The following is a 24,266-nucleotide window of genomic DNA, read 5'->3' as shown; positions in this document are numbered from 1 at the left end:
TATATAATAATGTGCAACTAACAAGTTATTTAACATTTCAAACTGTCCACAGGTTATGCTGCCTATAAACTCCTGCTTGAGTCTCAGTGAGAAAGAGAAAGGCTAAAGCCTCTGCAGATCTAAGTGTTGTTCAGCGTCTCCTGTGCTGCATCACCCCAGTCTCCTGACGTCGACCATGAGTGACCCCGTGTCTTCAGATGAACTCACCAATGCAGTGGCGTCATTCGTTCACAACGTAAGTCAAGTGCTTCATTGGTTCGAAGCCCGGTTTCACAGACAGGGCTTAGATTAAGCCGGGATTATGCTATAGTTAAATAAGGCAAGGAAAGTTTATAAGGACATTTAAGTAGAACTACATGTTCTTTATCCTATAAATAAAAATAAATAAACTTGCCTTGCCTTGCCTTGCCTATTAGCAAAAGCTATTTTAAATAGCAATAGTTTAAAATATTTCTGGTTTTACTGTTTTGAGCATAAGAAACATAAAAAGAAAATAATTTATTCCAAACTTTTGACTGGTAGTGTGTATGTATGTGTGTATGTATGTATGTATATATAATGTATATACTTTTTTTCATGCAACATATTGAATAATTACCATGGGATTTACATGATTCTCCCATAGGAACTGATCAAAAAGGCTTTTTTAAATGGCTGATAAGAGATTTACATATGATATAGGTTAATAATACAAATACTTATAGCAATTGATATATACATATGCTGAGATGTAACAATTTAAACTGTAAACTAAGCATTTTATTTGCACAATACTAAAGTATGGACATTTTAGGACTGCAGTAAGGGTAAAGGAAGCTAATACTTTATAAAAAGATGCCAATAAATATGGAGAAATTGATTGGTATTTAATGGTATAACCATAGTATCCAAAAAAATCTTGGTTCTCTTTTGTAAAGTATATGTGCACATTTATTAATATTTTTTTCCCTAGATTTCCATCTGTAGTGGCCTCATTCATTCACTTACTTTTTGTGCTCATCTTCTACAAGAGAAAGATCTTTCATGTTTTTTTATTCTTTGAAAGAGTACAGCTTTTAAATCCAGGCAGACTTCCTAAACAAACATCTGCGTTGTAATTATCTGTGCGGTCTGTCTTTAATGGCCCAGTATCACTAACAGATACTATAAAACTCACTCAGGCAACTCGAAGGAAACTCAAAGACCTTCTCACCCGCAAAATTGACTCTCTTTTTCTTTCTCCTGCAGCTGTTTGCAGTGATATGCAGCAACTTTGTGTGACTTGATTTGCATCCTCTCCAAACCCACACTGCTGAGTCAGCGTTCCCAGGGTTTTGCTGTTAAAGAGCCAGCTCCCTTCCGACACAAATCCAGTCTCTTCAGTCTAGTTCTGCTTCACTATGTTGGGCCTGCAGTTCAAATAGTTGTCGGTGTGCTTGATCCTTTCCATTAGCATTTTTATTGACACAGAAGCATTTATTTTTTATCATTTAGCTTCAAAACCAATTTGCAAACCGATATTGTTAAAAAACAGATATTTTAAAACTCAAGGTGCCAGATTTACTAAAGAGGGCAAATTAACATTAGAGCGCAATAATAAAAGCACTGATGGGATCTGCGCGTGATCTACTGACGACATGCAAATTAAAGAATACCGATGCAGCTGGATCATTTTCAGCACAATTTAGCGTCTGGTTTAAGACTTTTTTTCTTTTCTTTTTTTGGGCAGTAAATGGTGCAAATATCAGTAAATTAGGTAAATCACCTTGCATGAATCATTTAAATACTCTCCTTTTTTATAGCTTTTTTTTGTATTGTTTTGTATTAATATAAGACTTTTTAAAGAAATTCAAGAATTTTAATGATACTGAATAAAAAATAAATAAAAAAATACATCAACATTTTTATTGAAAGTAACACACTAAAATTGGACCGACAATATATTTACATTAAATATCAATATATATACTTTATTCAGTTCTATGCAACAGAATCAGATTTAGCAGATTTACTTTTTTGACCAATTATCCAAATAATGAATAGTCCTACAAAGTTATTATTATCAGAGCATGTGAGCAGAGCGTAGCGGATCAGTGAACAGTAAATGATTTTCGGCGGCCGAGATTTCGGTGCATCCCTATATTTTATGTCCCAATAGGTATGAATTTCTCATTGCCAGTTAGTGTAATTCAGTAGAAGTACAGAGCATAACTGGTTAACTGACATTGGCTGGCCTCTTGATGGCAGGCAGCTGTTGACCCATAAGGTTAATGATCAACCCAAAGACACGACTTCTGGTTTTGGGTGTGTGGATGTGGAGGGGTGTGTTTGGGGGAAGACTAAACTATCAGCGATTGGAGTTCGAACGAGACCTGGTATTGCGAAAGTGGGTTATTCCATATCCTCTTCCTGCTGAGGTCACGTGACGACAGGTTGCGGAGCAGCGTACAGCTTCTGTTTGCTCATCTTTTAGATTTGCTTTGAAAAATAGATTATTTTTCTCGCTCTGTGGGACACCCTCTCGTGTTTAGACGTGATAGATGACCAATGGACTTCCTGTACACGTTTACGGTCAGTCATTTATCTAAATTATCTATAGTATTAAATGCATTACCTGTTGAGGATGACCATACATCATCGTAGTGGTATGTTGCATAATAGTCTATGGCCCTCTGATATGAGTTGTTGTTGATGCATTTTTTGCAATATTTCGTGGTCAGTTCTTGTCAATCAATACTTGGCAAATTAAGTTTGAGAGAAGGGTAATTTTGGAAGGCTGAGGACTGGTGGATCTTGCCTCATCGTTTTGAGTAAATATTAAAATTAGGTTTTTCTACAAGTTATCAAGGCTCACATATGTGATTCATATCGTGCAAAAAGTAATATTGCTATCTTAAGTGTTTAGCTTATTTTATACAGTACTGCATTTTGTTAAAAGTCAGCATATAGGGCTTCATAGTACTCTTAACGTTATAAGATGCATGTAAAAACTAGATTTGCAGCTCTGTACCCACAGCTCTCCATAACGCTCCCTCCTGTGTTGCACGCGTGTCTTGCTGAGTCGGCGGGATTTCAGAAACCTCACAGATCTGTGCGGCTAATCTCTCGCTGGCCATGCGCTCGCGTGAAGGAGACTTTGCTTTGGCCACTGGCTCTTTGTGTGAACTGACTCTATAATGCTGCATGGGAGACGCTGCACTGCCATGTAAGCCACCGCTTCTCTGGAGTGGGCTTGTGGGACATTATATGGTTTACTTTGGGTTCAGCTCGCTGTCTTGTTGGCCTGAGCCTTGTGGGTCTGTGAGCATTGTGGGTCTGGTCTCCGAGCATTGTGGGTCTGTGAGCATTGTGGGTCTGTGAGCATTGTGGGTCTGTGAGCATTGTGGGTCTGGTCTCCGAGCATTGTGGGTCTGTGAGCATTGTGGGTCTGTGAGCATTGGTTCACGTCGTATGTGTGCGTCCATTACTGGGCAAAGAGCCAAACCTCAGTGTGATTTCACTGTAGAGAAAATGTATTTCTTGTGGGTTGATATTGACCACAAGTCTTTTGAGGAAAACTTTGATTTGTCACTTTTCGTCTACTAACAAGTTTGTCTAACCAATAGGAGTTATAACAGTGGAGTTATAACAGGATGATAGGAGTTATAACAGTGTTTTGTTTTCGTATCATTGAGACACTATAACAGTTTTTATTAATATTTTTAATTAGTTTTTATTTTATGTTTTGTTTTCATTTTAATAATTTTTTGTGATTTTTGGCTCTGTGTTTGACATTTTTATTAGCTTTTTAAAATGTTTATATAATAATTAATTTGATTTTAGTTGTAATTATTTTAGTATATCAAGTTAAACTAAATGAAAATAGGTTATATTGGAAACTATATGAAATAAAAATAAATTAAGGTTTTTTTTAGTATCATTGAGACGCTATAATTTTTATTAATATTTTAATTTAATTTTATATCTTGTTTTCAATTTAATTTAGTTAAATGTTTAGTGCTTTTGTTCTGTGTTTGTCATTTTATTCTTTTTTCTTTTAAATCTCTATATTATTAATTTAATTTTAGTACTGTATATCAAGTTAAACTAAATGAAAATATGTTATCTTGGCAACAAGCTGAAATGAAATAAATTAAGGTTGTTTAGATTTTATGTTATTTCAAATAACATGTTCTTTATGGTTTTTTAATTTTTTTTATTTGTATTACATAATTGAGAGTACAGGCTGGTGGTTAGTGGTACATAAACATGTAAAAAAAATAAATGCATAGTATTTAAGGATACATAGTATAAACATGTAAGCAATGTCATTTTAAGGGATTTACCCACAATCTTTGAAATGAGTCAGATTTGTTTTTTTATGGTTTTAAGTCATAAGTTGAGCCAAAGCACCAAAGACTATTAATGGGACTTTCAAGTGTATAATCTTTGTCCTGTGATGTTACGAAGCGCAAATCGCCTTTGTGTAATTGGGGAAAGTCGGTATAACTGTATAAAACCAAATGTAACTGGTTTTTCTCAGAAGATTTGGTTGAGACTGGTCAATCTGTTGTTCCCACATGCCAATAACAGCATTTAAGGCGCCCACGTAAAGTCTCAGAACGAATGAAAGCAGATTTGAAGCCTCGGCGACGCAAGGTAACCATAAGATGACGGATGTTTTCTGGAGAGTGTCAATATTTGCCTGTGGAAAATGTTGAAGTGTGGCTGAGGAGATTATATTGTTCTGAACAATCGAAACCATGCGCCTTTCTTCCAAATCGTGTTTGTTTTTAATCGCCCTGTGGAGAAAGACTAACAGCCCTCCGATGACAGCGAGAACACAATGAGTTCTCTCTCACTTTGTTGTTCTTGAGGACATACGGGAAGAACGTCTTTCTCATGAGCTCTTCTGCACAGCTCTGTGAGCACTGACTGATTCTTTCGCCAGCTCTAGCAACCATGGTAAGCTTTACATTGGTGGACTCTAGTTAGCATGTGCAGACTCTTATGTTCTCTTTTTTTTTTTTTTTTTGAAAAAGAAAAGGTTTCAATGATTTGAGTGACTTGGGTCATTGCTGTTATCCAGGACCATTTGATCAACCACTTGTCAGACTAGGACTGCAGTATTTATTAAACTAATACCAAAATCATTACTTAGTTTATTTAATTTTATTTAAATGTAATTTAATTTTTATATTTTATTTTATTTTAATGTAATTTGTATTTTATTTTATTTTAAAAATGTCTACTCTTCTATTCTTTAAGGGCCTCCAGTGGTTTCGGTCAAAATAACATTTAACATTGTTTAACTATTGAAAATGTAAAAAAATATACCCCATCATTAAGTATTAGTATTGTAAATTTACAGTTGCAATGTGATAAAAAAATAAAAAAAAATATATATTTGTCTTAAATACTCTTTTTATTATTATTTTACAGTAAAATAGTACTATTGTATGATCCATTAAGGTATAATTATGATATTATTATTATTAGTAGTAGTAGTAGTTGTAGCAGTAGTGGTAGTAGTTTTTTATATTTTAGTATTTTATATATATTTAGTATAAAATTATTCAAATTTAATAATTTTAAATTTTTAAATTTAAATAATAATGCCAAATTGTGCAGCCCTACAAACAAGCACAGCAAACCTTTTTTATTATTATCACACTTTAAATTTCAATCACTATTTTTTTTATCAGTAAAAGAAAAAGAGACATTTTTATCAGTTATTTATTTATTTATTTATTTATTTTAATCAGGAAAAAGAAAAAAAATGGCAATATGTTTTTCTGCAATCTAAAAATTGCAGCAATTTTCTGAGGATGACTTGAATAGTTAAATTTGGGGGAAATTCATTCTAGAATGATTGGGGACATTTTGTTGGGGAATGCATCTGATTCCGCACATAAAATAAAATAAAATGTATTTGCAGCCCTACATCAGACCCAGGTGATGTCCTACAGAAAATTGATGCTGGCACGGTAACTTAGTCCAGACCAACTGATGACCAGTTACTCTAGTCACTGAAGGATATATCACAAACAATAAAGTCTTTGTGTGCCGTGGAATCCATGCATACGTCATATAAATGCAATATCTAGCACTACTGAATGGCAGAAATTCTCCTTGTGTAATGTACCGTGTGAGTGGACACATGAGTAGGAAGATGACGCAAACCTCTCCTGTTGTGGACGTGCAAGAACAGGTTTAGATGAGATGTTAATCAAACATTTTTTTTTTATTGATTTTGCAAGGAATTTTGAATGGAAAAGGTTTGTTGTGTCAGATATTTGTATTGCATGTAGGAAACAGATTTTGTGAATTTGCAAAATGACAGATATTGCAGGTTATGATTTACAGTGAATTAGTTTGATCCCTGTCTCCTTCCATGTGTTTGTTTGGGTGATTATTGAGCAAATGAGAACGCTCCATTGAGGTGTAGCTAATAAGATTGCTTGTTTTTGACTTGAGGATATTTGCTCATGTTATTGCAGTAAGCACACCAATGAGCTGTAAAGCCTCTAGTGTTTGCATTTGTTTTACATTATATCATGATTCCCATTTAATTTAGAAAGAGATTTACTACTGAATCTGGATCAGTGGGAACTCTGACAGGGTTCATTTAACTCGGCGTGGTGTTCTGTGACGGTTAATGCTTTTGACCATGACTCCCTCTAGTGATCGTTTAAGGACGCTGTTAGCAGTGCAGAGATTTATCACTTCTTAATAGCAGGATTCATACTGTTACTGCACCACCGGGAACAGTTGGCCATCAGGAAAACATACTATAAATATACATTTATTTTACTTTGCTTTTTTATTTGATTTGATGCTTGTTTTGAATACATTTTTCCTCATTGACCTCATCCTGTGTGTCGTCCTCCAGCCCGAGTCATCGACCTCATCTGTCCGAGTGCCACAGAGGGAGGAAGAGGAGGATGGTGACCTGAACAAAGCATTAGGTGTTCAGCGCTTCCAGCAGATTCTGAGCCCCCCTCCCAGAGTTCCCGGCGACCAGCACCGCACCTACAATGAGGATGATTTTGAGTGTAAGTTCACATCCTTTTGCACCCCTATTTTATTTTATTTTATTTTATTTTATTTTATTTATTTATTTATTTATTTTTTTATTTTTTTTTTAAATATGCTTTCTTTTTTCGATGCTTTTGAAGTGTTGTTACAGTGTATGTGTGTATATATATTTGTGATTTTTATTTTTTTTATCACATATATACATTGATCCATATAAATTTTTTATGGTGGAGCCAGCAATAGTACAGTTGTAATATACAAAAGTATTAGTAATAACAACATTGTCACAGGAGCACATTTCACAAGATGTTTCAATCTTGTTTCCTTGTTTCGAAATAAAATATTCCAATTTGACAATTTTTCACATGAAAATAGTTTGGAAGCCATGAATGTGAAAATGCAGAACTGAAACTCAGCTGTAATCATTCTCAGATCACCGTCACTCCTCCCATCACATCCACCATCCTCTGTCCAAACTCCCGGGAGATGGAAGGAGGAAGAAGAGTGGGAGGAAGAGGAGGAGGAGCAGCAGCAGTAAAGAGCACAGAGCGTGTTCAAGCCCCAGCGGTGCTTTGGCCATCGAGGAGGGTGAAGATGAGGAGGAGGAGGAAGAGGAAGAAGCTTCGGAAGGCCAGAGCGCCACCCCAACTCTCACAACAGATGCTGAGAGGAAAGACAATGTTCAGGTAACCAGATTCATATCCTATATGTATGATTTAATTGAATGTCTTATTAATTTAGTGAAAGCTCTTCCATCTAATGAACTTTATCCAAGACAATTATGAGCAATATGAAATACTGGCAAAAACGTAAGGCAGCGCCTAATGATAGATACTATTTACACTATGTAAAAATAGCAGTATTTTCTTTGCAATACGTGTAAGTAGTAGCCTAGTTAGATACTATTTGCACCTCATTGTTTTATTACATTTTAAAACAGCATGCAGTAATAACATAAATAAATAATAACATAAGTGTAAATTAAATAAATGCTGTCCTTCCTAAACCTAAACCTAACCCTACCTGATAAACACTTTATTATTAAATATCCTTTAGGCACTTTAATTCCCCTTTTCGCATATTTTCTTAATATTTATTGAAAATAAATGCCTTTCCAATCTGATACGCGATGGGAAAAGGGAGAACAACGAGTTCGGCAAAAGGCATCAAAAAGTATCTATAATGCGCCTTACTCCCTACGCCATTGCTGCTGCTGCATTTTTTGTACTTTTTTTCTGGCCCAACTAGTCAAATATGGGTGGAATTAGTGTAAATAGCCTCTGCCAACAAAACGGGCTATTTGCACTTAGTGTAAATGGATACTCTGTAAACATAAAGGGATAATTCACTCAAAAATGAAAATCATTTACTCGCCTTCATGTCATTCCAAACCCATAAGACTTTCATTCATCTTCAGAACACAAACCCGTATTCAGGTTAATTACTCAATATAATAGATTTATCATTATTTCTGTAATTTTTTATCTCTTGTCCAGTTCTTCGTGTCCGATGATGACCCTCATGTGTCCACCCCTGAGACTTCAGATCCTCTCCCTGCACGAGGAATCCTGATCGTCCCCTCGTCTGCGGTGTGTTCGGAGCCCCAGGACAGCACATCCACTGAGTGAGTCCGCCTGCTTTAGCTTTCCAAATGCAACAAGCGTTTAGTAAAAATATGCTGATAAATTCTGTCATCATTTACTCACCCTAAAGTTCTTCCAGACCTGTATGAATTTCTTTCTTTTACGCGTTTAGTGAAAATATGCTTATAAATTCTGTCATCATTTACTCACCCTCAAGTTCTTCCAAACCTGTATGAATTTCTGAGCACATTGAACACAAAAGAAGATATTTTAAAGAACATGGGTAACCAAACAGTTGATGGACCCCATTAACTATACTATACTAGATTCCCATACTATAAAAGTCAATGGGGAACATGGACTGTTTGGTTTCCAACATTCTTCAAAATATCTTCTTTTGTGTTCAGCAGAAGACAGAAATTCATACAGGTTTGGAACAACGTGTGTAAATGACAGAATTTTCATTTTTGAGTGAGCATGAAAATGAGAAAATAATGCACTTCATGCAATTTTGTTTCATTAATTTTGTTGTGAAATGCGACCTGGAAAAGTTTTTGTGTAATTGTGGTATTTTGCTGGAAACTGTGTCACCATTGTTTTTAAGGGAAGTTCTCAGTGTCTTCAGTTTTGTTATTTGCTCAGCTGAAGTGGTGGACATTGCAGGTTGCGTAGCACAAGCTATAAAGCATGCACTTTCAGCTTGTGTCCGCCTTTCTGTTCTTGGTTTACTGTAAATTGAATCATTAGATGCCAGTGCACAGCACACCCTGTTCGTTACCTAGGACGAGATATTTCAGAGACCAGCAGGGTATCAGTCTCTCTCCAGACCTCCATCACCGCTGTCTACATCATTCACCCGTTGCTATTAGCAACCGCACTTTGCTTTTATAAAGCGCTCTCCACCTTTCCTTTCTGCTTTCTCATCTTTTAAATGCAGGAGTGTCTTTACAAACAACAGGATTCAGTGTCAATATAATTTCAGCAGGTTGTTTTCTTCTGTTCTTTAGTAACATTAACAATGACAGGGATTTTGTCCTTGATGTTTTTGGTCTAATAAGCTTTTAAAAACGAGTCATTTTAAACGAAAGGTAAGTGCTCAAGAATATTTTGTATTTGTTGCAAAATACTTTTCAATTAATCTGTAAATCTGTGAAGATTTTATGTCATAAGAAAAGTTGCGCATTATCTATAGTGAGCTACTGAAGTTATGATTGAGTATTCATGGCTAAGTTATATTGTATTTCAAGCAATTTAGTGACATGCATCTTATTTTTTGTTGTGGACAGACAAAATGCAATATTTTGTCTGCATGTTATTGAGCTTATTAAGTAATAATAAGCTACCAAAAGATATTTATCATAGTAAAAAAAATTGTGAGCACAAAGCAGTTTTTTCTCCTTTTGTGGACTTTTCAAAGAGATTTGCATGTTTATAATCAGGGTTATTATCGTTAACTAAAACTATTAAAACATTTATTTGAATGGAAATGAAGCTAAAATATAAATATTACCTGGAAAACTTAAACTAAACAAAAATTGCTATTAGAACTGAAATTGAAGTTGAAGCTGAAGCACTAAAATAATTCATTGTTTAAACTAAAAACAGATAACTTTTTATGTGTTTTGGCCATTCATTTACACGATAATGGCATTTTGGAAATGCAAACTTACAAAACAAAACGGGTTTCAAAGTGCACGTTTTTTTAAACGAGACCATTATCGTCTCGTAAACCACAAAAACGTGAATTTGTGAAAACTGTGATGTCATGTGCATGCGTATTACGTGAGACTGAACAATAAGCGCGTAGTGTTTCTTTACAAAGTGACATTGCCAACTAGTGGCCTGGCAGCAGAATACAGTGATTTTAGTCTTGTTCGCAGTTGTATAAAAGTACCTTTAAAACTGAAATAAAAATTGTACCTAAATATCATTATTTAAAAAGTAAAATAAAACGTAAAAAACAACGAAATGACTGAAAATTTTACTCAAAATATAAAAATAAAAGCCTATTCAAAATATTAATAAGACTAAAAAAAACGTTGTATTAATGGTTTGATGATGGTCTCATTTTGTCTCTTGTAGAACGCCTGAACCTGCTCCTCCGACCCCTAGCGCCACTGAGCCCAGCTCTCTGCCCCGTGTGTCGAGTCGCAGCTACGACCTTCAGGAGAGACGTCGCACGGGCAACATGACGGGGACCGAGCAGGCCAAATACCAGCGGATCCCCACTGATGAGTTTGAGGCTCGGACCCTGGCCTCGGCCGACCTGGATGGCATTAAAAGTGAGTTTTTAATGCACATCTCCACCTTGCTTTTGCAGGTTTGGTGAATAACTGCTATAATAGGAAATCTTGAGGTATGTACAAGCCCAAACTAACAATAAATGCATAAAGAATGATTTCTATTTCACTTTAAAGGTAGGGTAGGCAATTTTCAGAGAGGCTAGCAATAGCGAGCTAGCTTTGAAAGCATAAGATCCCACCCTCCCTTCAGAGCGTCTCCAAAGCCACGCCTCCTCCAAAACACACGAACACACACAGCAAGGAGCAAACAAAAGCATCGCAAGAGACGGTGTTAAACTACCTCATGTGTCAAAGCACATAACATTACAATAATAATGAACATAAACAACATAAAGAGCCCTGACCTGTACCACCTGACTGCTGCAGATTCATTTTGGGGTTGATAGTGTTGACATTGAATTTGAGTCACAAACCGTTCTGAGTATTTCGAGTCACTGGTTTCCATATCTTCCAAAGTACAGTAGTTATGGCGTGAATGTAGCATAAGCTCGTTGTTTTGGTTCAGGAGGAACTGTAAAAGGCTGTGGTGCTCGGTGACTGATGGAACGGAACAAGGGCAATGATTGGACGGACATTTTATGGTCCTACAGCTTCCACAGATGATATATATACACATATAAATACATTTAGACTACTTAACTTATTGATTGCTATCAGGATGTAAAGAGACTTTCAACCAGCCTAACAAAAAAATGCTTCTGGAACAAATCACCTATCCTTCCTTTAATTGATTCCAAACATGCTAGATTCCTGAAGAAATGATTCAGAGGGAAATAATGCTGTTATCCCTTTGGTTTCTTTATCCTGTTCTAACTTTCCATGAAGACCTGCCCACCAGCTAATGGGATTTTATGTGAAGAATCTGGGTCTGAAATCTCAGTAACTCAATACCTTTTAAAATGAAGCTGTCTAAGCTGCCATCTTCAATTCACCAGTAATATAAACAATGACTTTGCATTCATGGATTTTGTGGATGATTGACTTTTAAAACCCTTTTGACATTCCTTTGGATAAAAGGCTAATGCTAAATATAATGCTGGAATATAGAGTACAGTTCTGTTTAAAAGATTGGGGTCAGTAAGAATTTTTATTTAAAATAAATTAATACTTTTATTCCGCAAGGCTGCATTAAATTGGTCAAAAGTGGCAGTAAAGACACTTATCTATCTATAAATTACAGGTCTGTCTGTCTGTCTGTCTGTGTGTGTGTGTGGCTGTTATTCGCATATCTCTCGAACCGTTAGTCCAACCGTAAGTGCAGTGCCAAGTTTGACGTTGTTTGGATTAGAAATGCAAAACTTATCTTTAAATATATCGGTAAAAGAAGCACACATTGAAGATGTTTAGAAGGTTGTGGTTTAAAAATATAAGCACTCTGACATAAACACTCTGTCAGCTAAACATTAAGTCAGCTACACTGTTTACTTCTGAATATTATATTTTATTCACGGCCATAGTAGCCTATTCACAAACTGTTTGCTCAAGCATAGCCTGGTCTCAATGCTAAGTTATTACTGTGTCATGCGCGCTGAAGTTAGCCTGTAACTAACGTTATGTGATGTTGAATATGCTATGTTAAATCGTTGCAATGTATGACAAGTAGTGCTGTCAACGTTAACGCATGCGATTTAATTTTTGTCCAGTTTTAACGTGTTCAAATATTTAACGCAATTAACGCAGCATCCGTTATATTATCACGCTCTTATTCACGCAAATGCTTTTAAACCATTCATGCGCAACAAGACAAAAGAGAACGCGCTGTCAGTAAATGTCCTCCTGACACACACAGACACACACACACACACACACACACACACACATAACGCACAGAAAGACACGCGCCAGTATCGCACAGACCGATTATCGGGTTCTCTTTTGCGCTTGAACGAACAATAACACACATTTATGCCCAAATGTCCATTTTGTTGAGTATCCTTACAAGAACGGTCTTAAATGAGTTTAATAAAACCTTAAATGAAAGTAAAGAGTATGTAATTTATAATGTATGCAGTGCGGACTGTTTGAAAACCTCAATTTCTGTGCATTTCATAGCTGTTAGACAGGATAAATATGACATTAATTATGGGTTTATGTGAGGATTGTTTTAAGTTCACTTAAATTAAAAGTTGTTATATTTTTTTGAAGCCTAATAAATGTTTAAAATTTTTTGGGAAAAAATAATTTTCATTGAAACATCAGTAGCTATATTAATATCAGTGATACTGGCCTTCATTCATAAAAAGATGCCATTAAACAATTATAAAAAAATATACTGTCTTTATGTTGTTTCTACATTACAATGGAAATTGAGTCTCACTTTATTTCAATTTTATTTACACACAAAACATTAATGGCTAACATTTTTTTACTTGTTAAAATGATTCTCTCAAGTCTTGGCGATCGGCCCCTATTAAACAATAAAGATTCTTATACACAGTTTAGTAGCCTACTATTCTTTTTGGCAGAATTTATCATTATAATCAAATCACGGGCACTTTGCACTAGTAAACTAAAATCCATGATTCTGTAAGATCGAGTTTTCACTGGTTTCATGGTCTCTCAAATGATTTGTACCATGCATCCTGCTATGCTTCACGGCAAGAGTCTTTTGTGCCCCAGAGAGACAAACCTTTCTCAGACGTCAGTTGTATATCAGCGGTTCCTGTAATATACCCCATCAGCTTTCTCCGTCTTCCTATACTGGCCAGTAATTCGGCCAATCTGCTGCTTATGCTCAACGACAGGACTTAAACATTTGCTGTCTACCATTTAATTTAACCTATAAAATTTTGGCACATCAGTTCATAAGCAAATACACTCTGCTTGACTTTGTTGCATCATCAGCGGTTTAAGGATTGTTGCAAATCACTGTCGGTGTGAACGCTTTTTTAGATGTTTTCTTAAGAATGTTAGTGAGTTTCAACTTGCAGCTCAGAGTAGCTGTGTGGGAAAAGGCTTTGGCCTCTTTTCTTGATTGGAGTTTGTTCCTACAATCACCCAATTAGTCAAATCCCCTTCAGGTCCCGCCCTGACCTTTTTACCCTGAATGTCTTTGGCAACTGGCCCATCCTGTAATTTCACCCTGATGAGCTTGTTATGAACAAAGACGATGACCTGCTTCTCAACTCTGCCAATGATTTTACCTAGTGAGTGTGGTTATTTGACAGATTTGAGGAATACATGCACCTTGGGGAAATCTTAAACCATGGAAATTTGATCAAATATTTTATAGTAAAAAATGAAAAAATGTGAGCACTTTTTCATATTTATAAGTACTGTTTCACATTGTGTACACTTTGTATGGCTGGTGCTCAATAAAACATATTTGAAAAAAAAAAAATATATATATATTTTATAGTATAGTCATAGTGCATGTTTAGTATTCATGAATGTGGCATATTATAAATTCCAGGTTAATCTCCATATCTGATAAAAAAAATTCTACCAATTAAAAGTTTGGGATCGGTGATGTTTTAAAAAAAAAAACTGTATATTTGTTAAAAAAAAAAGATATTTCAAATAAATGCTGTTCTTTTGAACTTTCTATTTATCAAAGAATCTTGAGTAAAAATGTATCATCGTTTCCACAAAAGTATTAAGCAGCACAACTATTTTCAACATTGATAATAATAAGGAATGTTTCTTGAGCAGCAAATCAGCCTATTAGAATGATTTCTGAAGGATCATGTGACACTGGAGTTATGATGCTGAAAATTCAGCTTTGATCACAGGAATAAATTACATTTTAAAATGTAAATGTTTTTGATTAAATAAATGCAGCATTGGTGAGCATAAGAGACTTCTTTCATAAACATTAAGAAAAAAAAAAAATCTTACCAGCCCTAAACTTTAGATTGCTAGTAAAATTTTGGGACATGTTCCTCAATTATTTGAGAAACACTTCACAATAAGGTTTTATTTGTTAACATTTGTTAGCTAAAGTAGTTAAAATGAAGTAACAATGAACAATACTTCTAGAGCATTTAATCATAATGTTAATCTCAACATTTACTAATACATTTTTAAGATCAAAAGTTGTATCTGTTAACATTAGTTAACGCACTGTGAACTAACATGAACATGGACATTTTGTATTACCTAACATTAACAAAGGTTAATAAATGCTGTAAGAAATATATTTCTCAGTGTTAGGTCATGTTGGTTAATTGATTAACCAATGTTAACAAATAATATATGTGTTTGTTTAATTCTTCCAGGCCATCGTTTTGAAGATGTTCCTGGAGTGCGTCGACACCTGGTCAGGAAAAGCACAAAGGGTCAAGTGGTGCACATCAGCAAAGATCACAAAGAACCCAGCACACGCACTCGCAAACTGGACCGAACGCCACATGAGGTGAGACTTGTGCTACAGTCTGAGTTTGACTCGCTGATGTGAGAACTTTGGTTGAAGCTAGTGTATTAACCTAGTCTGAACACAAGGTTCCCAAAAATAAAATTGATTAAAAAGTCTATTAATACAAATTTGGAAAGTCATCATGGGAATTTCTATAGTTAACGTCCATCTTTCTGCTTCTGCTTTAACACACAAACATATTTTACAATTTTGCAAAGTAAAAGAAAGGAATTTCTTGAAATTATTTAAATGAATTATTTAAAATTTATTTAGAAAAATATTGTTTTATTTTTATATAATAACAATAGGGATTGCATTGATATGAAAATTTGGGCCGATAATTCTTTATATTTGAAAGCTGATAACCGATAAATCTAAATAACAATTTTAATATAATTTTTGAGAGCCTGATTACAAAAACATAAGTCTCACCATTAAATGCCATGTCCCAAGCACACTATTATGTTCTTATTATAATTTTATGTAGCCTTTATGGCAGACTTGTGCTGCACATGTTGCTCTTTTCCTTTTTTGTAGTGATTCCAATCATATTTCAAGCAATTCAAAACCATCATGGCGAACAGTGTGCATCTGAAGTGTCTCAGCTGAAGGAAATAATCCATTATTTATCTGCTTTAATATATCGGCCATTATTATTATTAGTAGTAGTAGTAGTAGTAGTAGTATTATATAAAAAAAATCTCCTTAATTAATCAAATAAATCCTTATCCAGTAATCATGAACGAACACAGAAGGATTATTGAAAAGTCATGGTTATTGATTTATCAAACTCTGTGGGAATCCTGGTCACTATTGAAATGTGGTCTCTATTTAGTCAACATAAACGCTTGTTTAAGCTTAAGCTAAAAGTTCTGTGGACATTTTTCAACACCATTCCCTCTGGCTGCGATTTTAAGACAAAGTTTTTGTAATGCGCAAGACTAGCTAGGTTTCGGATGTCTCTACAGATGCCTTCACAAAGTCCTGATGAGTTCTTTCAGTGCGTTTAGCCCTTTTTCCCAGATTGAGACTCGCCCACTGCATTTCCAATCATTTCTGACTAGCCCGCTGTCCTTCACAACAAATAAAAGGAGGATTTTGGGGGGCAGAACCTGATTAAAAATGAATGAACTTCTTCCCTTTCACACACCTAAGAATAAAGAAAAGATCAGCTCGGGTAACTGGACACCGCAAGCCTTCAGAATCAGTCATGTTTTATTAACGCCCTCAGATTCCCCTCCAGACAGGTAAACCAGCTACGTATTAGGGTAAACGAGTGTACTCATGGACCCTCTTCTAAACAACACCAGTGTTCACACCGCCGCCTGACGTCTCGTTGCCCAGTCGTGCTCTTGACGCTGTTCTGTCTGGACGAACAGCATGGTCCTTTTAGACTTTTCCAGGCGGCTTGCTCAACACCAGAAGGTCAGGCAATGGTGTGCTGGATGCATCGATTGGTGTGTGATATCACATTTTGGGCTGATCAAACCAATGTTAGCTTGAGTTGAAGTACAAGGTTCTTGGGTTTAAATGCATAGCTGGTACCGTTTTAATGATGTCTGTTGCTTTAACTACTTAAATTCCTCTAAAGAAAAGCCCTTAATGAATTTGTGATTTAGGAGTTTTCATCAGATTCAGAAGGTGGTTTAATTGCATGTTCTCCACTCATTTATTGCATGTTCTTTGGCCTCAGGTGTTTGTGGAGCTGAATGAGTTGATCATCGATAAAAACCAGGAGATGCAGTGGAGAGAAACAGCCCGCTGGATCAAGTTTGAAGAGGACGTGGAGGAGGAAACGGACCGCTGGGGGAAACCACACGTCGCCTCGCTGTCATTCCGCAGTCTGCTGGAGCTGAGGAAGACCATCTCTCACGGTGAGAACCTGCTCAAACCTCCATTAAACTCTCCTTAGCAAATGTCAGGTTAGCTGTAACATTTTATATTGTAATATCATTACATGACCAATCTTACAGTGTGATTTGCTACAGTATACTATGGTTTTAAATTACTATTTTTATTTTTATATATAATTACTTTACTAAATGAGACTTAAATGAATTTGAAAATGAATTTTACCATTTAAATGTACTTCAGAAAAGTGAGCAATAATATGGATTATGGATAAAATATAATTTAGTCCCAAAATCTACACATCGCTTATACATTATTATATATACAATCGTAATGTTAAAAAAATAAATAAAACATACATATTATGTATCTACTACCTAAGTACAATGTTAATTGTTATATGTATTTTAATGTATTGTGAACAAAAAAAAGTTAGCTGTATATTCATAAATATGAATGTAGATTAATAATTGTTCATGTATGTGTATACTAAAATATTATTATATATTATACTATATATTATAGTAAAAACATTTTAACATATATATGTATGTGTATGTATATATGTACAGTGTGTGTGTGAAAGTACTGTAAATACTGTATGTGTATATATACAGTATATGTAGATGATTTATGTTAGTAGTATGTTTTTATATATAAATGTGTATATATGTGTGTGTCCTTAATATATGTGTATATATATATTAAAAAATGTGTATATATATAGATTGCATTGATTTTGTCATGAAAATGAAATGGCCTTATTTTTGATTCCTCCCATTAGGAGCTGTGCTTTTGGACTTGGACCAGAAGACACTACCTGGTATCTCCCATCAGGTGGTGGAACAGATGATCATCTCAGACCAGATCAAAGCTGAGGACAGAGCCAATGTCCTCCGCGCTCTCTTACTCAAGCACAGGTAGATCTCAGATGTTCGTACAATAAGCAATATCTAACACCATGTCTACTCCAGGCGTGACAAAGCGACCATTGCAAATCTATTTGTTCTTCGTATCAGAAGTTGTGCCAGCTCTATGTCAGAAATAGAACGGGGCATCAGTTAACTGTCAGGATTTAGGTCATCTCGCGCCACATCCAGTGTAGACAGCATCACTGATTATAATTGTTTTTACTTGCTTTTGTCATATTGCCACGCTCGCATCTGGTGTAGACGTGGTGTAAGAAATGACAGAAGGATGTTGGTTTCCATTTGAATTTCTTTTATCCCACATATGATTTTTTTCATTTTTTTATTTTCATATAATCTAATGGTTTCTGTTCGTCATAACATCACCCATCCATATATAGATCCACACATGACCCTTCGCAGTCTCTTCTAGTGTCTCTTACCCGCTGGCTCCCTTGCTCTCCCTCCCTTAGTCACCCGAGCGATGAGAAAGAGCACAGCTCCCCGTTCCCCAGGAACATCTCGGCTGCCAGCCTGGGCTCCCTGATCACCCATCACCAGAGCAGCAATAACCACCTGTCCGTCCCCGAACCCTCCGTCACAGAGCCACTCATGGGCTCCTCAAGGGCCAGTCAAGACAGCACTCTTCATATTGACATAGAGAAGAACGAGGTAATTGGATTGAAGTGTCTCAATTAGATAATGTTTTTAGTTGAAGAGGAGGGCAGCCTGTATCTATTTACAGATAATGGCCCACAATTTTTTATCTTAAAGTTCCTAGGCCACGTTTTCATTCACTATTCATTCATTCATTCATTCATTTTTTGGGTGAAAAATCTTTCATTCACCAATCATGTTTTTGCTTCTTGTCTAACGATTGAATGTGTTTTTGTGACGCTGCTAGCACTTTATTTTACAGTCCTGTTCCCCATGTACTATGTACGTATTATAGTAAATACAATAACTGGGTAATAACTATGTACTAACCTGAACCTACCCCTAAACTTAACCATTTAGTTACCTTATATTAACCAGTACTTTCTTAGGTAAGTACACGCAACTGCACGTTCTGTAAAATAGTGAAGTGCCGTGACCTCAAATGTGAAATTTTCTTTCGAATTTTTCAGTCGCTGCTCAACATAAAATAGTTTTTGGGGTCTTCAAGATTAGTTTCTTTCTGATTCGTCTTATGTTTCATTATTTGCAGAAAGATTCAGCTCCACCTATAGGCATGCACAAATCCAAGTCCAAACATGAACTTAAGCTTCTGGAGAAAATTCCTGAAAATGCTGAAGCCACGGTCGTACTCGTTGGTAAGCAGTTGTTCTCTTGTTAAAGAATCCTATTGGAACTCCGTCGGATCTCTACACTGGAATCATTTTAGAATCTAGATTCTAAAAATATTAATTTCAGTTCATCCCATTTGAACCGGCTGCTAATAATGATGAATTCCGAATTAACGAAATGCATCAGGAACTAACATGACTATCATAGAGTTGACACAATCAGCACATAATTTCACGAAACAGCAGGAAATGAAATGTATTGCTCCCTTAGGCAGTGTGGACTTCCTGGAGCAGCCCACCATGGCATTTGTTCGACTGCAGGAGGCTGTAGAACTGGACTCGGTGTTGGAAGTATCAGTTCCTGTTCGGTTTCTCTTTGTGCTGCTTGGTCCTCCCAGCACCGACATGGACTACCACCAGATCGGACGTTCCATTTCCACACTCATGTCTGACAAAGTGAGGAAGACTGTTCTCGGTCTAGCATACAATTGACTACAAATAATAAAATGACAGCTCACCAACCCACAAGATCATAAACATATATTGCCTATAATGCCTATTTCCAGTGTTAACTTGATGTGATGTCTCTCCAGCAATTTCACGAAGCTGCATATCTGGCAGACGATCGCCAGGACCTGCTCAACGCCATCAACGGCTTCCTGGACTGCAGTATCGTGCTCCCTCCATCAGAGCTGGGCGGAGAAGAGCTCCTGCGCTCCGTCGCTCACTTCCAAAGAGAGATGCTCCGCAAGAGAGAGGAGCAGGGGGGGGCCATGCTGTCCAAAGAGCCCAAGAGCCTCGAAGACAAAGGTCTGCATCTGCCCGGGTAGATTCAGTCTGGGCTGACTAGTTCCAGTTAAGCTTTGGTTTTGTTTTATTTTGTCTCTTTGTTCTTTTGATCTGTGTGTGTTTTTTTTATTTTTTTTATGTGTTATTTATTTTATTTTTTTGTGCTTGTTTTATTTCATTTTTTATATTTTTGTTTGTATTTGTTTTATTTTTTGATTTGTTTTATTTTTATTTTTATTAGTGTGTTTTTAATTTGTCTTTAGTGTTTTCATTTTATGTAGACCCTTTTCAGTGTTTTTTTTTTGTTGTTGTCTCTTTTGTCTTTTGTGCTTGTTTTGTCAGATTTGTTTTCTTTTTTTGATTATTTTGACTTTTATTAGTGCATTTGGTTTTATTTTGTACCTTTATTGCTTTTCTGTCTTTTTTGTGCTTGTTTAGTTTTTTTGTTTTGTGCTTTCAGTGTTTAGTGTTTTAATTTTATGTAGAGCTTTTGTTTTTATTTTAATTAAATTTTTTGTGCTTGTTTTGTTTTTTTATTTACTAATAATTCATATTTATTAATAATATCACAAATTCTCTCTTTATGTGTAAATCAGAGGCCTTGCTGGCGCCCTTTAAACCAGAAGACGACCCTTTAAGACGCACAGGCCGTCTATTTGGTGGACTGATCCGTGACGCCCAGCGCCGTTACCCAAAGTACATCAGTGACTTCAAGGATGCGCTGAACCCCCAGTGCATGGCTGCTGTCATCTTTATCTATTTTGCTGCTCTTTCTCCTGCCATCACGTTTGGAGGCCTTCTGGGTCAGTTATGATGAGAGAAACGTATTGATTAAGATCTTAAATGCATCAAAAATAATCATTTTAAATGCATGTGATCAGTAACTGTTGAGCAGAATTTTTAAGATGAGAAGTTTCGGACATTGTTTGAAAAAATTACAAAAATTCATCCAGAACTGACTTAAATTAGTCACCGTGAAGATGTAAGTAACCAGTAAGTGACCAGTTAATTTAACAAAAGGTTCATCATGATAAACACTATTAGTGGCTCTGATTCTGATAAGCATTTTAAATTAGATGCCCTGAACTCCAGACGGCATATGTGTCTGACATCGATGTTCAATGATTCATGACTCAGGAGCTCTGGTCTGATTTATGTGTACAGGTGAGAAGACTGAAGGGCTCATTGGTGTGTCGGAGCTGATAGTGGCCACATGTGTTCAGGGTGTGTTGTTCTGTCTGCTCGGAGCCCAGCCTCTTCTGGTGGTGGGCTTCTCTGGACCAATCCTGGTGTTTGAAGAAGCCTTCTTCTCTGTGAGTTTATAATGCTGTTCCTTAAACCAGATACGACCCCTGCTGTTAAAGTTTGAATTATTTTTTTATTTTTTTTATCATAATCAAAGATAACAATGGATAGTTATCAGTTAGCAAATTATTTCAAACAAAGTCAAGCTAGCATTAGTATTACTGTTGTTCATATTTGAGGTTTTGGGACCATAAATAATGACATTTGATGCATAAACCAGCACTATTTGTGTGAATGTTGCAAAGTTAATTTAGTTATGAAGCAAAATCAGTTCAACTGTAAAGCAGCTCTACAGAATATAATAGTTATTATTCAGCTCAAGTTAGTTCAGTGTTTATTTAATTCAGTTTAAGTTCGCCCAAAACTAAACACTCTGTCCTCTTCTTCTCCAGTTCTGTAAGGGCAATAATATGGAGTACCTGACAGGTCGCGTTTGGATCGGTTTTTGGCTCATCATCATCGTGGTGTTGATGGTGGCCTTTGAAGGCAGCTTCCTGGTTCGATTTGTCTCGCGTTTCACCCAGGAGATCTTCTCATTCCTCATCTCTCTCATCTTCATCTACGAGACCTTCTCAAAACTGATCAAGGTAGTTTGAATCGTCTTTTGACTGTGTTTTGTCTGCATATATAATCATGATGTCCTCTTGACTGCTGATGTATCCCACAGATATTCCAGGAACATCCTCTGAGACGCTGCTCTGCTATGGTGGTTGATGTGAATGATTCCATGTACAACTCAAGCACTTTCAGTCCATTAGTGGCGAACAGCAGTACGCCGGAGACGCTGAAGGTGGTCGGTGAACCTAATACTGCTCTGCTGTCCTTTGTGCTCATGTCTGGGACCTTCTTCATCGCCTTCTACCTGCGCAAGTTCAAAAACAGTGCCTTCTTCCCTGGCAGGGTAAGATGCCGTCTGATCCAGTGTTGAGTGATTAACACATTGCAAAGAAAAATGTGGTTGAAATGTATCATCTTCTGTCTAAAAGAAGTCTATTTTTTACAGTTGAGAAGAGTTATTGGAGATTTTGGAGTTCCTATTGCCATCCTCATCATGGTTCTGGTAGACTACAGCATTCAAGACACGTACTCACAGGTGATGATGGACAGTTAGCAATTAGCAGATGATTTGAATTTATTAATAGTGCTTGCTAAGTCAAGCAACACTATTACTGTTGCTCATTTCAGGCTAGGGACCCTAAATATTAAGCTTTGTTGCTTAAACTTACACTTTTTGTGCTACTGAAGAAGAAAATAAGAAATAAAGTCAAATAAAAAATACAATACACACACACACACACACACACACACACACACACACACACACACACACATATATATATATATATATATATATATATATATATACTTTATTTTATCTATTCTTTTTAATTATTCATATTTTATTTTATCTTTATTATTCATTTATATGTGCATTTTTAATGTTCCACCCATATTTTTTTATCTTCATTGTCTATTATTATTATTATTATTATTATTATTTTATGAATACTTTTTTCATTATTCTGTTCATATATATTTTTTATTTTTTTTATTTTTTTTACATGTTATAAATAACAAATTACTACAGAGCCCCTAAAGGGACATGCTGGTGGGAAAAAAATATGAGATGGGAGGGAAGTCGATGCTTTTGCGTTCCCTCTCAAAAGGTTCTGCGACCGAACACCAAGGTTCTCGGGGGAACGCAAAACATTTGCGAGAGAACGCGAAAGCTTTGACAAAAAATATCTTTTTTATTATTATTTTTTTATCACAATGTTCCTTTAGGGGCTCTGTAAATTATAAATAATTAATAATCATGTTTTTTATTGTTATTTATTTATTTATTTATAACCTTATGATTGCTGCACCCTACAGAAACTTAGTGTCCCACGAGGTTTTTCAGTGACTAGTCCTGATAAGCGTGGTTGGATAGTCAATCCTCTGGGCAGTGATGGTCAGTTCCCCATCTGGATGATGTTTGCCAGTATCCTTCCCGCTCTGCTCGTCTTCATCCTCATCTTTATGGAGACGCAAATCACCACGTGAGTCCATCGCCATGCTTTGTTTCATTAGAATTACGTTAATAAAGCTCAAAAAATATTTTTATCAGTGTATTTTTTTGTGCAAAAAAAATATTTTCACTTTTTTTTTTATCACAAAATGTGGTGTTTCATGTTTTTATTTATTTATAGGTTTTTCCCCACGTTTAAATCATGGCAGTATTAAAGACGCTCTCTTCTTCTAGGTTGATAGTCAGTAAGAAAGAGCGCATGCTGGTCAAGGGTTCCGGTTTCCATCTGGACCTGTTGATCATCGTGACTCTGGGCGGCACCAGCGCTCTGTTCGGCCTGCCGTGGATGGCCGCGGCCACCGTGCGCTCCGTAACCCATGCCAACGCCCTCACCGTGATGAGCAAAGCCGTCGCCCCTGGAGACAAACCTCGAATCCAGGAGGTCAAGGAGCAGAGGGTGACCGGGTTACTGGTGGCGATACTTGTAGGTGTGTTTCAACAATGACAATTCCAAACATTATCAATTTTATTGCAACCTGATTAACACAAACTACTGATAAGATCAATTTACAATCTTGATGAATAGTGAATTGTCAGATAATGTGGTAAGTGGGTTACACTGGGCTTACACTTTATTTCGTATAATGTAAGTAGCTTTTCAAATAATGTCAACTAACTCTCACATTAGAGTATTAGTAGACTGTTAGGGTTAATGGAATAAGTATAGTTAATGTTATAATTAAGTTATAGTTAATGGAATAATATGTACAGTACTTAGACATTCTACTGACTAGAAGTAACTTTGCATCAAAATAAAGTGTTAGCAGATATTAAGCAGACAGTCTACTAATACTCTAATGACTGCTAGTTGACATGTAGT

At 36.0% G+C, this 24,266-nt stretch overlaps 1 protein-coding gene across 2 annotated transcripts in view; it reads left to right on the top strand.

Moving 5' to 3' along the window:
- The window catches only part of slc4a2b (solute carrier family 4 member 2b), a 46,230-nt gene that overhangs the window by 17,423 nt on the left and 4,541 nt on the right, over positions 1-24,266 (top strand). The window contains exons 3-21 of one of the 2 annotated variants that reach the window (XM_082183652.1): positions 53-235; positions 6,851-7,013; positions 7,429-7,682; positions 8,493-8,620; positions 10,662-10,861; positions 15,100-15,236; positions 16,930-17,110; positions 17,872-18,007; positions 18,469-18,667; positions 19,203-19,308; positions 19,553-19,737; positions 19,875-20,091; positions 20,667-20,873; positions 21,235-21,383; positions 21,768-21,962; positions 22,043-22,276; positions 22,379-22,468; positions 23,251-23,417; positions 23,621-23,874. In XM_082183652.1, coding sequence (XP_082039778.1) covers positions 176-235; positions 6,851-7,013; positions 7,429-7,682; positions 8,493-8,620; positions 10,662-10,861; positions 15,100-15,236; positions 16,930-17,110; positions 17,872-18,007; positions 18,469-18,667; positions 19,203-19,308; positions 19,553-19,737; positions 19,875-20,091; positions 20,667-20,873; positions 21,235-21,383; positions 21,768-21,962; positions 22,043-22,276; positions 22,379-22,468; positions 23,251-23,417; positions 23,621-23,874 — 3,262 coding nt within the window. In that variant the 5' untranslated portion in view covers positions 53-175. Of the gene's footprint in view, positions 1-52; positions 236-570; positions 2,551-6,850; positions 7,014-7,428; positions 7,683-8,492; positions 8,621-10,661; positions 10,862-15,099; positions 15,237-16,929; positions 17,111-17,871; positions 18,008-18,468; positions 18,668-19,202; positions 19,309-19,552; positions 19,738-19,874; positions 20,092-20,666; positions 20,874-21,234; positions 21,384-21,767; positions 21,963-22,042; positions 22,277-22,378; positions 22,469-23,250; positions 23,418-23,620; positions 23,875-24,266 lie in introns of those variants that run through there. The other variant, XM_082183653.1, reaches the window with a different exon arrangement.

This window comes from Leuciscus leuciscus (assembly GCF_965113295.1).
Source record: "Leuciscus leuciscus genome assembly, chromosome: 11".
Classification (NCBI taxonomy): Eukaryota; Metazoa; Chordata; class Actinopteri; order Cypriniformes; family Leuciscidae; genus Leuciscus; species Leuciscus leuciscus.
Note: the sequence above shows the minus strand (reverse complement) of the source record. Positions and strands in the feature narration are given on the sequence as shown.